The 16,168-nt window shown below is 42.1% G+C and overlaps 1 protein-coding gene across 8 annotated transcripts in view; it reads left to right on the top strand.

The window, feature by feature from the left end:
* The window catches only part of otofa (otoferlin a), a 373,830-nt gene that overhangs the window by 117,838 nt on the left and 239,824 nt on the right, over nucleotides 1–16,168 (top strand). For all 8 annotated transcript variants that reach the window (XM_043676366.1, XM_043676329.1, XM_043676363.1 and 5 more), the window contains exon 4: nucleotides 15,674–15,773. In XM_043676366.1, the coding sequence (XP_043532301.1) occupies nucleotides 15,674–15,773 (100 nt within the window). The remainder of the gene's footprint in view (nucleotides 1–15,673; nucleotides 15,774–16,168) is intronic.

The raw sequence follows: 16,168 nt of genomic DNA, 5'->3' as shown, positions 1-16,168 counted from the left end.
CCTCACCTTAACCTCCTTCCACCTATCGTATTCCCAACGCCCCTCCCCCAAGTCCCTCCTCCCTACCTTTTATCTTCGCCTGCATTGAAAACCTAATACAATTTCACTGGCCACCTGCCTCCACTTCCCTCCCATAACCCCAGCTAAACATCACTCAGATCTCTTACCACTCCTAGACCTTAACCTGACATGCCCTCTCTCTGTGTGGGATCAGATACCCTGCTCCAGACATTTGCACCTATTTTACATATCTGTTATTCCTTTACCACCATTATCGCTGGCTTTGTCCTTTGGTCTAGACATGCTCACTACCTTCTCCACTTTCCCTCTGTCACTCACATAAAAGCCACATTTTTATGGCTCCTTTCAGCCCTGAGTAAACTTCTCCTGCTTATCTCTCCTCACTACTCTCTCTTTCACCCACTCTAGACCTGTGACCCATTCCCATCTCCCATTGCCCCATTCAAGACCTGCTCTGCCTCCCCCCACCCTCTCAGCCCTGGTCCCCCCCCACCGGAGCCGTGACCCCCACTCTTCCCTCATGGTGTTGGACCTGACCCCACCCTGGTTTTACACCCACCGTCTCCCACTCCGCACCAATTTCTCCCGCCTTGAACTACCCCAAACCCTGAAATGAAAGCAAAATACTGTGCATGATATAAATCTGAAGGTAAAACTGAAATTGCTGGAGAAATGTAGCAAGTCTGACAGCATCTGTGGGAAAGAAACCGAGTTAATGTTTTGAGTCCAGCACAATGTGTATCTCCTTCAAAACTGACAGGAGCTGTAAAATGGTGCTTTTTATGTGAGTGACAGAAGGAGAGGAAAATGAAACAGATAATGGGCAGAGAAACAGCAATTGCTAGAAAAGCTCAGCAGGGCTGGCAGCATCTGCGGAGAGAAATCAGAACTTAAGGAGGAAGGGTCACTGGACCCAAAACGTTACCTCTGACTTCTCTCCACAGATGCTGCCAGACCTGCTGAGCTGTCCCAGCAATTTGGTTTTGTTTCTGAATGACAGCATCCGCAGTTCTTTCAGTTTTTATTTACAGATAGTGGGCATGTCCATATCAAAGAATGCGGACAGTAATAATAATGGTAAAGGAGTGATACATCTGTAAGATAGGTATAAATGTCAGCTACAAAAAAGGAAAGAAATGCATTCCCTTTGTGAGAGCAAAGCCAACATGACACAGACAGGAGAGAGTGTGGGATATAAGAAAGATGGAACACAAATATCATATTCTGAAGTTGTGGAACCCAATATTGAGTCCCAGAGACTGTAGAGTACCTAAGCAGAACTTTAGCTGCTGCTCCTCCAGCTTGCATTGAGCTTCATAGAATACAGAACAATACAGCGCAGAACAGACCCTTCGGCCCTCGATGTTGCGCCGACCTGTGAACTATTCTCAGCTCGTCCCCTACACTATCCCAAAATCATCATCCATGTGCTTATCTAAGGATTGTTTAAATCTCCCTAATGTGGCTGAGTTGATTACATTAGCAGGCAGGGCATTCCACGCCCTTACCACTCTCTGCGTAAAGAACTTGCCTTTGACATCTGTCTTAAATCTATCACCCCTCAATTTGTAGTTATGCCCCCTCGTACACGCTGACATCATCATCCTAGGAATATTTGGAATATCATAGCAGACTCAGGGTGGAAATGATAACATAAGAGTAAGGTGCTTTTATTGAAATGATAATTGAAAAACCAGTGAGATTCCTGTGGACAGTACAGACCCTTGTAGCCTGGCACCCAACCCACCTGGTAACCTATCCCTATCCATCTGGGTATTCCATCAATTTGGCATCCTCCCCACCTGGCACTCTATGTCTAGAGCATTCTACTTATCCAGTACCCTCCCTTACTACTTTGCTGTGAAATTTAATTTGATTGTAAAATTGAAATTTAAAATAGTTGATGCAATTGAATGAATTTTTATCTTTCAACACAACAACATGCTTGTCTGTTGGGTAGTTGTGACAATATGCAGAGTAACAATACAGCATTGCATTCAAGCTAGATTGTGGAATTTAAGATATAGACTGACAGAGATTGATTGCAACACCTGCCTGTTTACGTCCTCCCTCCTCGCTATCCAAGGTCCCAGACACACCTTCCAGGTGAAGCAATGGTTTTCCTGCCCTTCACTCAATCTGGCCTACTGTATTCACTGCTCACAATGTGGTCTTCTCCACACTGGGAAATGAAACACAAACTGGGTGACCGCTTTGCAGAATATCCACGTTCTACCCGCAAACATGACCGTGAGCTTCTAGTTGCCTGCCACTTCACCACCCCACTGTGTTCCCTGGGCAGCATGTCTACCTCAGGCTCGCTGCAGTGCTCCAGCGCAGCTCAGCACAAGCTGGGAGAACAGCACCCCATTTTCCACCTGGGGATCCAGCAGCCTGCAGAACTCAGTATCAGTTTTAATAACTTTAAAATCTAAACACTTCTTTTATATCCATTACCCATCCCCACAACTGAGGCCTTGTCATGACATGGGCTGCTTTCAGGAGAAAGTGAGGACTGCAGATGCTGGAGATCAGAGCTGAAAATGTATTGCTGGAAAAGCGCAGCAGGTCAGGCAGCATCCAAGGTGCAGGCGAATCGACTTTTCAGGTCCTTCCTGAAGAAAGGCTCATGCCCGAAACATCGATTCGCCTGCTCCTTGGATGCTGCCCGACCTGCTGCGCTTTTCCAGCAACACATTTTCAGCGATGGGCTGCTTTCAGCACAACCAACCCATTTTCACCAATTTATAGTCCCCATTATTAGCTTTTCTTTCTCTCTGGCTGACTATCATCCATCCCTTTGGCTGCCTTACTGGCATTCTGTCTCGCTGCCTAAACCCCATCCCCTGTCTTCAGCATTTATATTAAGTTTTTCCCAGTTACTATCAGTTCTGAAGAAGGGTCACTGGGATACAAAACGCTCCCTCTCCACAGATGCTGCCAGACCTGCTGAGTTTCTCGAACAATTTCTGTTTTTCATTCGAGATTAATTGCTGATTTGAAAGACTAGGAGAGGTACTGCAGAAAGAACTAAAGTGACAGAAATGATGGTAGATATGGCATAAATTCAATAACTGACACAAAATATCAATATGTAGATTGTAAATCTGTTAGTAAGAATACTTTTGAATATTTTAAATTTGGATTTCAGCGTTCCCTGTGATAAACCAGTTTGCCTACAAATGCACTCTATGTCAACCAAAACCAAATGAAACCAGAGGTGGAGATAGATTATGAAAAAGCTCTTTATTTTTCAATTTGTTTATGCCTCACAATGGCCTGATAGTAAAAGGCTTTGAAATGAGAATTAACTCTGGAAGAACTCTCTGTATCTTTTCCTAGTTAGTATGCTGCCTTCAGACAGGTGTGGTCTGTTCTGTCATGTCACCGGTGTGGGTTAAAGATGTGTACATGCTTCACTGATCACTGATACACCAATGGTCCTCATTACCTAAAATGTGATGACTCTGTGCAACAGATCTCCTAGCAGGAGGCAGAAACACATTGATTCATAGAGTCATACAGCACAGAAACAGACCCTGCGGTCCAACTACTCCATGACGACCATGTTCCCAAACTAAATTTGCCCAACTGCCTGTAAATGGCCCATATCTCTCCAATCTTTGCCTATTCATATACGTATCCAAATGTCTTTTAAACATTGTAACTGTGCCTTCACCCCATCATTTCCTCTGGCAGTTCATTCCAGACAAGAACTGTGTAAAAAAAGTTGCTGTCATGTCCTTTTTAGATCTTTCTCTTCTCACCTTTAAAATATGCCCCCTAGTTTTGAACTCCCTGTCCAAGGGAAAAGACCTTTGTTATTCACCTTATCTATGTCCCTCATGACTTTCTAAACCTCTATAAGTCACCCCTCAACATCCTACATTCCAGTGAGAAACGTCCCAGCCTATCCAGCTTATTTTTAAATCTCAAACCCTCCATTCCCATCAACATCCTTGTATATATTTTCTGATCCCTCTCCAATTTAATAATTTCTTTCCTATAAGTGGGGAATCAGAACTGCACACAGTACTCCAGAAGCGATCTCGCCAATGTCCTGTACAACCTCAACATGAAGTCTTAATTCCTATACTCAAAGGTCTGAGCAATGAAGGCAAGCATGCTAATTGCCTTCTTAACCACCCTGTCCACATGTGACTCAAATTTCAAAGAATTACGTAGCCCTAGGTCTCTCTGTCTACAGCACGACCCAGGGTCCACCATTACTTGTATAAGTGTTTAGATCAGTGTGGTGCTGGAAAAGCACAGCAGGTCGCAGCATCCGAGGAGCAGGAAAATCAACGTTTTGGGCAAAAGCCCTTCATTCTGATGAAGGTTTTTACCTGAAACGTCGATTTTCCTGCTCCTCGGATGCTACCTGACCTGCTGTGCTTTTCCAGCACCACACTGATCTACTCTTTGGTTTCCAGCATCTGCAGTCCTCACTTTTGCCTATCATTTGTATAAGTCCTGTCCTTGTTTGTTTTACCAAAATGCAATACATTGCATTTATCCAAATTAAACGCCATGTGCCACTCCTCAGCCCATTGACCCATTTAATCTCTGTCATCCACAAGCTTACGAGCCACACCTTCTATATTCTCATCCAAATTGTTTATATAAATAACAAAAAACGTAGACCCAGTACCGATCCCTGTGGAACACCGAAACGATTTAAGAGACAGTTCCATGATGCATTGATGGGACCTTCAAGGTCTTCATGGAAAAATAAACCAAAATAACTGAATGGCTTCCCCATCTGTATTTCGGTGATAAACTTATTCATTTGTTATTCATAGAGAAATAAAATTTAATGAGTTGTTGAACACATATCAGTTATTTTTCCAAGCAATTTGCTTGACCACAGATTACAAAATAATATGTATACACTTGGCGTAAAAGCAATACTTGTGTACAGCAGAATTGTTTAAAATATTTGTAAAGGGGTGAAGCAGCAAATGCAGAAGACCAGATCAAAGACTTTAGACAAAGCCTAGTTACTATATCCTGATTGGTCAACACTGAGCCTGTCCAAACTGAATACAAACTAAGTAATACAACTGGAAGACAAAATTACAAAATGTCACCAATAATAAGGTAGGTGAATTGATAAATTTACAGCATAAATAAACAACACTTAACTGAAAGTTCAAATTTCACCTCTTTCTTGAAACCCAAGGGGCTGAGTGGGTGGGTTGGGAGGTGGGAAGATATACACTCGAGGTGGTGGGATCGTATTCAGAAACGCGACATTGAAGCATTGGTGTTATCTTCTTTGGGCTGTGTTGGAAAGGCTGAGCAGGTGCTAACCAGGACCTTCCTCACTACAATTTAATTGGGGGGTTAGGGTGGGGGGGTGGAGGGTAGGCTTGAAGCAGGTTAGATGGAAGAACTTGAATTAGTGATTTATTATTTGAACCGAAATTAAGTAATTACTACTATAACGTGGTGAAGTGAAATGATTTCACATCACAACTTGACAACGTGAAAAAATTGTTTCGGTTTTACTGTCGGTTTATCGGACAAAATTGAGGTAATTGAGAATGAAGTTATATCCTAAAGCAACAGTCATTTGACCCAAGAAAAATGGACAAATGTTATGGACCAGGCCAGACTCTCTCAAAACATTTCAAGAAAATAACCCAGACCCTAACTTTGCTCGTTGTTTTAAGCAGGTGTGGAGTAGATATTCCAGGAGTGATGCAGCTGGTCAAACCACTTAGATTTAAACAAAACAGAATTTATTTACAAGGTTACCGAATGAAAGACAAACAAAAGAGAGCAATATACAGAATAACTTAACCGATCTGAAAACCCAATAGGTTATCCCAACTTAGTGATGCTGTTCCCAATACTTGCAACAATCCCCATAAACACCCACCCCTTGGTATAAAAGGTAAAATCAAAATCAATCAAGAGAAAGAGAGATGGCAACATGGAACACCCTCTTCCATGGAGCTGTTTCTTGGACTAGTAGCCTCAAAGTGAACTGCCTGCTTTCAGTGAACTGCCAGACTGCTAAACCCAAACCAAACCAGAGAAAAGCTGAGCTGGGAGAACTGGCCACTCCCCTTTCATTGTACAAGGGTTTTTTAAAACTTGAAAGCATTCTCAAGTAGATCAGCCCCAGACATTTCTGAATTTGTGTCTATATGATCTCCTGAAAATAAAGCAAGGACAACCTAACCATGTTAAAGGAGTTGTATCATCACACAAGACATCAAATGTTTGAATTGAATTGAATTGAATTAAATTACATTGAATTGAATTAAATTACATTGAATTTATTGTCACGTGTACCGAGGCACCGTGAAAAGCTTTGACTTGCGAGCAATACAGGCAGGTCACAGAGTTAAATAGTATAGATAATAAATCATAGGTAAACTGCGGCAAACAAAAACACAGGTGCAGGTGATTGCTAAGAGATTGTGATTCCATTCAGTATTCTAACAACAGTAGGGTAGAAACTATTACAAAACCGGCTGGTGCGTGTGTTCAGGCTTCTGTACCCTCTCCCCGATGGTAGAGGTTGTAGAAAAACATTGCCAGGGTGGGATGGACCTTTGAGAATGCTGGCGGCATTTCCTTGACAACGGGCCTGGATTCTATAGATGGGAGGTTGGTCTTTGTGATTGTCCGGGCCAAGTTCACCACTCTCTGTAACCATCTCTGATCTTGAATGGTACAGTTTCCATACCAGGTAGTGATACATGCAGATAGAATGTTCTCAGTGATGCATCTATAAAAGTTGACAAGGGTATTCGCCGTCATGTCAATCTCCTCAGCTGCCTGAGGAACAAGAGACATTGTTGGGCCTTTGTAACCAGTGCATCCACATGAAGAGTCCGAGAAAGCTTGTTGTGGATGACCACTCCCAGGAGCTTGACACTCTCCACACGTTCCACCTCTGTGCTGTTAATGTGTACAGGGGTATGAGTAACATCCTGCTGAAAGTCAATAATGAGTTCCTTGGTTTTGCCGGCATTGAGAGCTAGGCTGTTCTCACTGCACCATTTTTCCAGGTCTTCCACCTCCCGTCTGTAGTTTGTTTCGTCACCATCTGAGATTTGTTCGACTATGGTGGTGTCATCAGCGAACTTGTAAAATGGCATTAGTCTGGTATTTGGCAACACAGTCGTGAGTATACAGTGAGTACAGTAGGGGGCTGAGGACACATACCTGGGGGACTCCAGTGTTGAGTGTTAGTGAGGATGAAATATTGTTCACTGATTGTGGCCTGTGGGTCAGGAAACTGAGGATCCAGTTGCAGAGAGTGGGGCTTAGTCGGCAATCACTAAGTTTAGTAATCAGTCTCGAGGGGATAATAGTGTTGAAGGCTGAACTGTAGTCAATGAGTAGGATTCTTACGTTATTGGTGTCAAGATGTTCTAGGGAGGAGTGAAGGGCAAGTGCTACAGTATCTGATGTGGATCTGTTGGTCCGATAGGCAAATTGGAGTGGGTCAAGAGTAGTGGGGAGGCTGGAGTTGATTAATGCCAAGACCAGCCTTTTAAAGCACTTCGTGACCACCAAGGTTAGGGCCACTGGGCGGTAATCATTAAGACATGCTGCTTGGCACAGGGATGATGTTGGCCTCTTGAAACAGGCAGGGACAGTGGCCTGCTGCAGGGAGAGGTTGAAGATGTCCGAGAAGACCTCTGCCAGTTGGTCTGCACATGCTCTGAGTGCACGGCCTGGTACTCCATCTGGTCCCATCGCTTTCCTTGGATTCACACGAAGGAAACTGATCTGCCCTCTGATGCAGTGACTGTTGGGATAGGTTCATCAGGACTTGTCAGAATAGGTGAAAGCAAATTACTGTGGATGTTGAAATCTGAAACCAAGAGAGAAAATGCTGGAAAATCTCAACAGGTCTGGCAGCATCTGTAAGGAGAGAAAAGAGCTGACATTTCGAGTCTAACTGACCCTTTGTCAAAGCTGTCAAAGCATAGAAGGCATTGAGATGATCTGGGAGGGATGTGTCATTGTCTGCTATCTTGCACTGCCTCTTTTTTCTGCAATACTGAGAAATATAAGTTAAAACAGAGACTGTGGAATGATTGAGACAATAGGACGTAGAAAGATTTCATATAATTTTTCAATGATGTGGCTGAGTCCAAGCCAGACCATGTATCCTCCCCTTGTCAACAGGGTAAACTGATTGATCTAACATCAATCAATACAACTAACTAAACTTAAAAGGGATGAATGTTCTTTTTAACTTTAAGTTTCTTTGATCAAATGTCGAAGATCAAAATAAAATTGAAAGGTTTGAGACTTCCTGACTTAAACTAGAATTTGCAGTGAAGGTAGTTGGTATACTAGAGAGAATGTATCGAAATAACTTAAGAGCTTGTTAATTCTCCGTCATGTTTTTAATCTAAAACAATTCTTAAGTGAATTGAATAAATATTCTTTTTGCCATGTCTGATTTTGAAAAATTGGAAAAGAGCACAGATCCTGAAAAGAGAGATTCTGCATTAAAAGGGAACAGAATTATTGAAATTAAAAATCACACAACACCAGGTTATAGTCCAACAGGTTTAATTGGAAGCACTAGCTTTCGGAGCAACGCTCCTTCATCAGGTGGTTGTGGAATATAAGATCGTAAGAGACAGAATTTATAGGAAAAATTTTCAGTGTGATGTAACTGAAATTATACATTGAAAAAGACCTGGATTGTTTGTTAAGTCTCTCACTTTGAGAATGACCATGTTGGTTTCAGATCTTTCATATGTAAATCCCAGAACCTTTTTAGAAATAGAAGATATTGATTTTACCTTGCAGTAGCAGAGTGTGCTGGAATGAGTCAAAAGCCAAGACTGAAAGAAAAAGAAACAACAATGAAATCTATAAAACATACCAGGAGGGAACAGTATAGGCAGAATCAAGCAGAAAGGCAAGAAATCGATGAGTTATAGCATGTAATTATGAGAGAAATAGAAGTATTCCTCCATTTAAAAAAGCACTTTAAAAACACATGGGGAATGGTGTGGCTGGACTAGTTTTCCAGAGCCCCAGGCAGACGTTCTGGGGACATTGGTTCAAAACCCTACAGACTCCAGCATCATGATCCCTGACTACTCCACACCCAAATGGGAAAATGGTGGGATAAAGTCAAGGCAGGGATTACCTTGGGAATCTTCAACATTGACTCTGGTGTCTTATGGCATCAAGTCAAATTAGACAAGGAAATCTTTTACTTATTACCACCTACAACACTGCCCCCAATCAACTGAGGAATCAGTGGTCCTCCACTTGAACACAAGGATAGCAAATGTGGTTCCCTTGTTCAAAAAGGGGAGTAGGGATAGCCCTAGTAACTATAGGCCGGTGAGTCTCACTTCTGTTGTGGGCAAAGTCTTAGAGAGAATTGTAAGGGATAGGATTTATGCACATCTAGATAGGAATAATGTGATCAAGGATAGTCAGCATGGTTTTGTGAAGGGCAAGTCGTGCCTCACAAACCTTATTGAATTCTTTGAAAAGGTGACGAAGGAGGTTGATGAGGGGAAAGCGGTAGATGTGGTATATATGGATTTTAGTAAGGCGTTTGATAAGGTTCCCCATGGTAAGCTACTTCAAAAAATACGGAGGTATGGCATTGAGGGTGAGTTGGAGGTTTGGATTAGGAATTGGCTAGATGGAAGAAGACAGAGGGTAGTAGTTGATGGCAAAGTTTCTTCATGGAGTGCCGTCACTAGCGGTGTTCCGCAAGGATCTGTTTTGGGACCATTGCTGTTTGTCATTTTTATAAATGACCTGGAAGAGGGGCTAGAAGGTTGGGTGAGCAAGTTTGCGCATGATACGAAAGTCGGAGGAGTTGTTGACAATGAGGAAGGATGTGGCAGGTTACAGCAGGATATAGAGAAGCTGCAGAGCTGGGCAGAAAGGTGGCAGATGGAATCCAATGTAGCTAAGTGCGAGGTGATTCACATTGGGAAGAATAACAAAAAGATGGGGTACTGGGCTAATGGTCGGATACTTGGTAGTGTGGATGAGCAGAGGGATCTTGGTGTCCATGTACACAGATCTCTGAAAGTTGCCACCCAGGTAAATAGTGCGGTGAGGAAGGCATATGGCGTACTGGCTTTTATTGGTAGAGGAATTGAGTTCCGGAGTACTGAGGTAATCTTGCAGTTGTATAAGACTCTGGTGCGGCCACATCTGGAGTATTGTGTGCAGTTTTGGTCGAGGAGAAAGTGAGGTCTGCAGATGCTGGAGATCAAAGTTGAAACTTTATTGCTGGAACAATTAAGGGGGGGTAGATATAGGACTGATGTTAGGGGTAGGTTCTTCACTCAGCGAGTCGTTAGTTCATGGAATGCCCTGCCAGTAACAGTGGTGGACTCTCCCTCTTTATGGGCATTTAAGAGGGCATTGGATAGGTATATGGAGGATAGTGGGTTAGTGTAGTTTAGGTGGGCTTGGATCGGCGCAACATCGAGGGCCCAAGGGCCTGTACTGCGCTGTATTCTTCTATGTTCTATGTTCTATGTTCTAACTTGGAGAAAGCAAGTGGAATGCCTTCAGGATGTACCCTAAGGGGAGACATCAATGTCCATCACCAAGAGTAACCAAGCTGGCTGAGTCCTAAAGGACATATCTGCAAGACAGATGGTGATGGAGCCAATAAGAGGGAAAAGTCAACTTGACCCCCTCCTCACCAGTCTACCTGTTGCAAATGCATCTGTCCATGACAGTGACAGTAGGAATGACAACTGCACAGTCATTGTGGAGTGAATTGATGATACCCTTCATCTCATTGTGTGGCACTACCACTATTAAATGGGACAGAAATCAAACAGAAACCAAATTAACTGAGAATGCTCTAAATCAGAAACAAAAACAGAAGTTGCTGGAAAAGCTCAGCAGGTCTGGCAGAATCCATGAAGGGAAATCAGAGTTAACGTTTTAGGTCCGGTGACCCTTCCACACTGGACTCGAAACATTAACTCTGATTTCTCTCCACAGATGCTGCCAGACCTGCTGAGCTTTTCCAACAATTTTTTTTCCAAGAGATCAAACAACTCACAACTAGGCTTCCATGAGGTTCCATGGGCAAACAGCAATAACTGACTTGTGCTCAAACAAAACCTATAACCTCGTGGTTATCCTCCACTCAACCATGACTATAAGCCAGAGGAGAAACTCTGCTTCAATGGCGAGTGCAGGAGGGCATACAGGAGCAATGCCAGGCAGCATCTGAAATTGAGGTATCAATCTGATAAAGCTATAACAGAACTAACTGCATGAAAATCAATACAAGCATCACACAGTTAACATGATTTAGTGACTGAAAATTCAGTGGATCAGATCTGCAATTCTACCACATCCAGTCATGAATGGTGGTGGACAATCAACCACCCAACAGCAGGGGGAGGCTCCACAAATGCTGCAGCTGGACAAAACTCTGGTGCAGCCATATTTGTACAGTTCAGGTCACCGCATTAGAGGAAGGATGTGGAAGCTTTGGAAAGGGTTCAGAGGAGATTTACCAGGACATTGCCTGGTATGGAAGGAAGGTCTTATGAGGAGAGGCTGATGGGCTTGAGGCTGTTTTCTTTAGACTGAAGAAGGTTGAGAGATGACTTAATTGAGACATATAAAATAATCAGAGGGTTAGATAGAGTGGACAGTGAGAGCCTTTTTCCTCGGATGATGACGGCTAGCATGAGGGGATATAGCTTTAGATTGAGGGGTGATAGATATAGGACAGATGTCAGAGGTAGTTTCTTTATTCAGAGAATGGTAGGGGTGTGGAACACCCTGCCTGCAACAATAGTAGACTCGCCAACTTGAAGGGCATTTAAATGGGCATTGGATAGGCATTTGGATGATTGGGAATAATGTAGGATAGATTGTCTTCGGATTGGTTTTGCAGGTCAGCACAACATCAAGGGCCGAAGGGCCTGTACTGCGCTGGAATGTTCTATGTTCAAATAGCCCCATCCTCAATGATGAGGGAGCCAAGCACATCAGTGCAAAAGGTAAGGTCGAATCATTTGCAATAATCTTCAGCTGGAAGTGCCGAGCGAATGATCCATCTCAGGTTCTCCTACTGGCCCCCAGCATCACAAATATCTGTCTTCAACTAATTCAATTCACTCCACATGATATTACAAAATGGTTGGAGAGACAGAATACTGCAAAGGTTATGGGCTTGAAAATTTCTAATAATAGTATTGAAGACCTGAGATCCACAATTAGTCATACCCCGAGCCAAACTGTTCCAGGACAGTTACAACACTAGCATCTATGCAGCTGTGGGCAAGAGAGCCACTCAGCTCCTGATTGTATTATAGATTTGGTGTAAACATGAACAAAAGAGCTGAATGCCTGAGGTGAGATGAAATTGGCTATCCTTGACAATAAGGCAGCATTTAATCCAGTATGGCATCAAGGAGCCCTAGAAAAACTGGAGTCAATGGGAATTGGGGGAAAAGTTTCCGCTGATTGGAGACAGACCTTGCACAAATGTGTTTGATTGTGAGAAGTCAATCAGCTTAGCCACAGGCTCAGGATAGTGTCCAAAACTCAGCCATCTTCAGCTGCTCCATGAACATTGTATGGTTCTAGCTGATGGTAATACTTAATAAGTCATATCTCAGAATGAAATCTGCCCTGATAGATTTTGTTTTATTTTAGCACATTCACTGAAATGTAGGCACAGGATGCTGCAGAGTTTCCTGAACAGAAGTGTGTCACATTATAGACGAAAACCAAAACCCAGCTCAGGCAATCTAAATGTGGAGCACACTAGAAAAATATCTTAAAACACACAGCAAATCAAAGTTTCAATCTATTCTCTCATTCACATCCAGATGATATTACTCCCTATCTCAAATCTTTAAGAGCTGATTCTCCCCAATTCTTTCCTGTGAACTGTAAAGTCTTCTTATATACTACTCACAAAGCTGAAACCTTCCACTTGCTGTGCTCCTTAATTACCTGCCAGACTTCCAACCAAGCGCTGCGAGCCTGGAAGTTGCACAAACTAAACTTTTCTACTGGAATAATTATGCTTTGTTTGCACTCTCTGTACTGTTTTTTAGTACAGAAATTATTAATTGCTTCTGACCCCAGTAGGATCTTCTCAAAGTACCCAAAATCTCTTAATATCGAAGATAAAATTATTCCTTGATTATCATGAATTTAAAAAAAGACCCAATCCCTGTTGTAAACCTACACAGTATCAACAAGCTTCAATTAACACTCCAGGGTGTCTGCTCTCTGACACAGACTGGATGAGCAAAAGCTGTAGATCAAAAACTATATCTGACAATAACAACCTATGTTTTATTATATAAAGATCAAGCAAAGGGAAATGGGAATATTTACCTGTGTCAGTGACAGTTAGTCTCCAAGAATGGGACAAAATTTTATTTTTTGATTTGATGGAATGTGAAAAGGTGGCTAAACACCTGAGTTAATACAAGAATAGAAGGGAAAGAGCTTTGACAGAGGAGTCATCCAAGAATCAGAAAAAGATTCAGAGAGCTCACTCATTCCATTAATAAACATTGTAATGAAAGAAGCAAATCAATGGTCAAAAATTGAATGAAAACTCTCAGAGGTATATCTCATTCATGGTGCAAGTGTAAAAAATGGTGATAAGAGATAGCAAAAGAGATCATCAAGAAGACCATCTGCTTAGAGAGATTCGACTTGTTCACAGAATCATATAGGTGATGTTTGATCATTTATAACTCTCCGAGGGGCTTACAGACATAGTGCGTGATGTGCAAAACCAGATGTTATTTGCCTGGATTTCAGGAAAATATCTGGTAGTGAGCTACATCATAGACAGACTCACCAGGTACATGTCGAAAAGCAAATACTTGAAATCGTTGTTTCAGGCATTAACCCTTCATCAGGAATTATCCTGATGAAGGGCTTATGCCCGAAATGTCGATTCTCCTGCTCCTCGGATACTGCCTGACCTGCTGTGCTTTTCCAGCACCAACTCTCGACTCTAATCTCCAGCGTCTGCAGTCCTCACTTTCACCACATTCCTGTCCACAGAATGAATGGTCAATGCTAGGATGGGTTACAACATGGTAACAATGGGTAGGAATGTGCATAAGTGGGAGAGAGAGAGTACAGAGTCCCACCAGAGTCAATACAGTTCTCTTTACTGTTTTTATAAATGACTAAGAAGGTGAAATACTATCCTTGAAGTGAAAGTTTCTCCGATGACGCTACACTGGGAATTCTGGCTCATGACAATGTCCTGCATGCACTCACCCAACAAGAATCTGGACAGGTTTAGTCAATGGATAGAAGGTGGCCAATGATGTTCAAGCAAATAAATAGAAAGTCAAGAGGCTAGGGGTAGAGATTATAGGCTAAATAATGACATAATACAGATAGCAGAGCAGAAAACAGACTCAGTACGTTTGTTGGATAGGTTACCAGATGCACCATGAGTTTCTTGTTTACTACTGATGAGAAAAACAAATAAAATGTTGGGATTGCCAAACGTGTGATATTGAAGGCTGAAGATGTGATGGTGAATTTCCATCCAGTCCTGGTTAGAACATCTGAAATAACCTGTCCAGGGAAGATATGTAAGTTCTGGAAGGAATCCAGGAGAAAGATATCAAAAGGTGAGGGATGATTAGTCTCCCTCCCTGAAACTGTCATGTCTGAAGAAATTGATTGTTGGAAGAAATGGATGAGTAAATTTAAGATTTTCACAAGTACAGAGATTTTGGATCAAGGGGACTAAATTGTTGACCCAAGTTTGGTGGAACAAAAGATACCCATTTAAGGTAAAGGGTGTCAAACTTTAGTACAAAGTTTCGACAATTTCTTTTCATAAGCAATGATAAAGCTGGGGACCAGCATGATTGATCAAGTCTATATGAATTTTAAATAATATCTGGATTAAATCTTTTTACAAAAGTGGATACAGATGAATACTTCCAGAATCTCAACATGGAAGCCATTAGGAGATTGTAAAGTTTAAGCTAAAATGAACAATAGTTTTCTCATGCTTTGAACTTTATTGTGTTGCTGTGTGATACATTGGTGAGCATTGCAGCAGTTTTGGCTTGATCAAATGGTTTCCACATACTGGTGCGAGTCTATGCGTGATTTAATTTCATAGTGAACTGACCGCTTATACTTTCTCTGGACACTGCTGTTACACAGTCCATGTAGAAGTGAATGGGTTTCTTTTACTAAAATAATATGATGATTGTGTCTAATATAAAATGAATTTTAAAACTGTCACCATTTCATGGATTTCAGATTCAGATACAGGTACAGGGGAGATGATGGTCTAAAGGTGTTACCACTAGACTGTTAATCCAGAGACCCAGATGACATTTTGGGGACCCGGGTTAAAACCCTGCCTCGGCAGATGGTGGAATTTGAGTCCAATGAAAGAGAATCTGGAATTAAGAGTCTATTGATGACCGTGAATCAATTGTTAGGAAAAACCCATCCTTGGGGAAGGAAACCATTGTCCTTACCTGGTCTGGCCTACATGTGACTCCAGACCCACAGCAATGTGGTGGACTTTTAACTGTCCTCTGGGCAATTAGGGATGGGCAATAAATGCTGCCGGGTCAGCAACACCCTCATCCCATGAATGGATAAAAAAATTGCTGGAGTTGATGTTCTATTATTGTGTTACTTTCAGATTAATTGGGACTTTCGCAATGGTATTACAGAAGGTAGTGGAGGAAGGACAGCTTGAAATATCAGACACTTTAATCGATGACAACAACAGCTCAATCAGGGTAAGACTTTTGAACCTTTTTCTGTTTTGTTTGTGTCTTTCTCCTTCACATCCACCCACCTATTTTTCAGCAGAATCAACTAACAGGAGTAAAACTCCACAGTCCAAAGGAAGAGGGAGCCTCTTTGAGATCTGAACTGGGATGATACGATGACAACCAAATCAGAACTTTCCATTCTTGTCCCCATTCCTCCCCTACCACTCTTTCTGCTGATGCAATTTCAGATAATCACAGAGCACGGTCTGCTCAACAATGTTTGAATATTACGTTATGGAAGGTGTATTCCAGTTAATTTTAAACATTATTTTATAAATTTCACAACTTCTCTCACTTCACAGATATAGCTTCCTAAATTCTACACTTCCATTTATGGTGGCTATCTTCAAATCAGCCCT

This window comes from Chiloscyllium plagiosum, chromosome 3 (assembly GCF_004010195.1).
Source record: "Chiloscyllium plagiosum isolate BGI_BamShark_2017 chromosome 3, ASM401019v2, whole genome shotgun sequence".
NCBI lineage: Eukaryota > Metazoa > Chordata > Chondrichthyes > Orectolobiformes > Hemiscylliidae > Chiloscyllium > Chiloscyllium plagiosum.
This window is presented reverse-complemented; position numbering and strand designations above follow the sequence as displayed.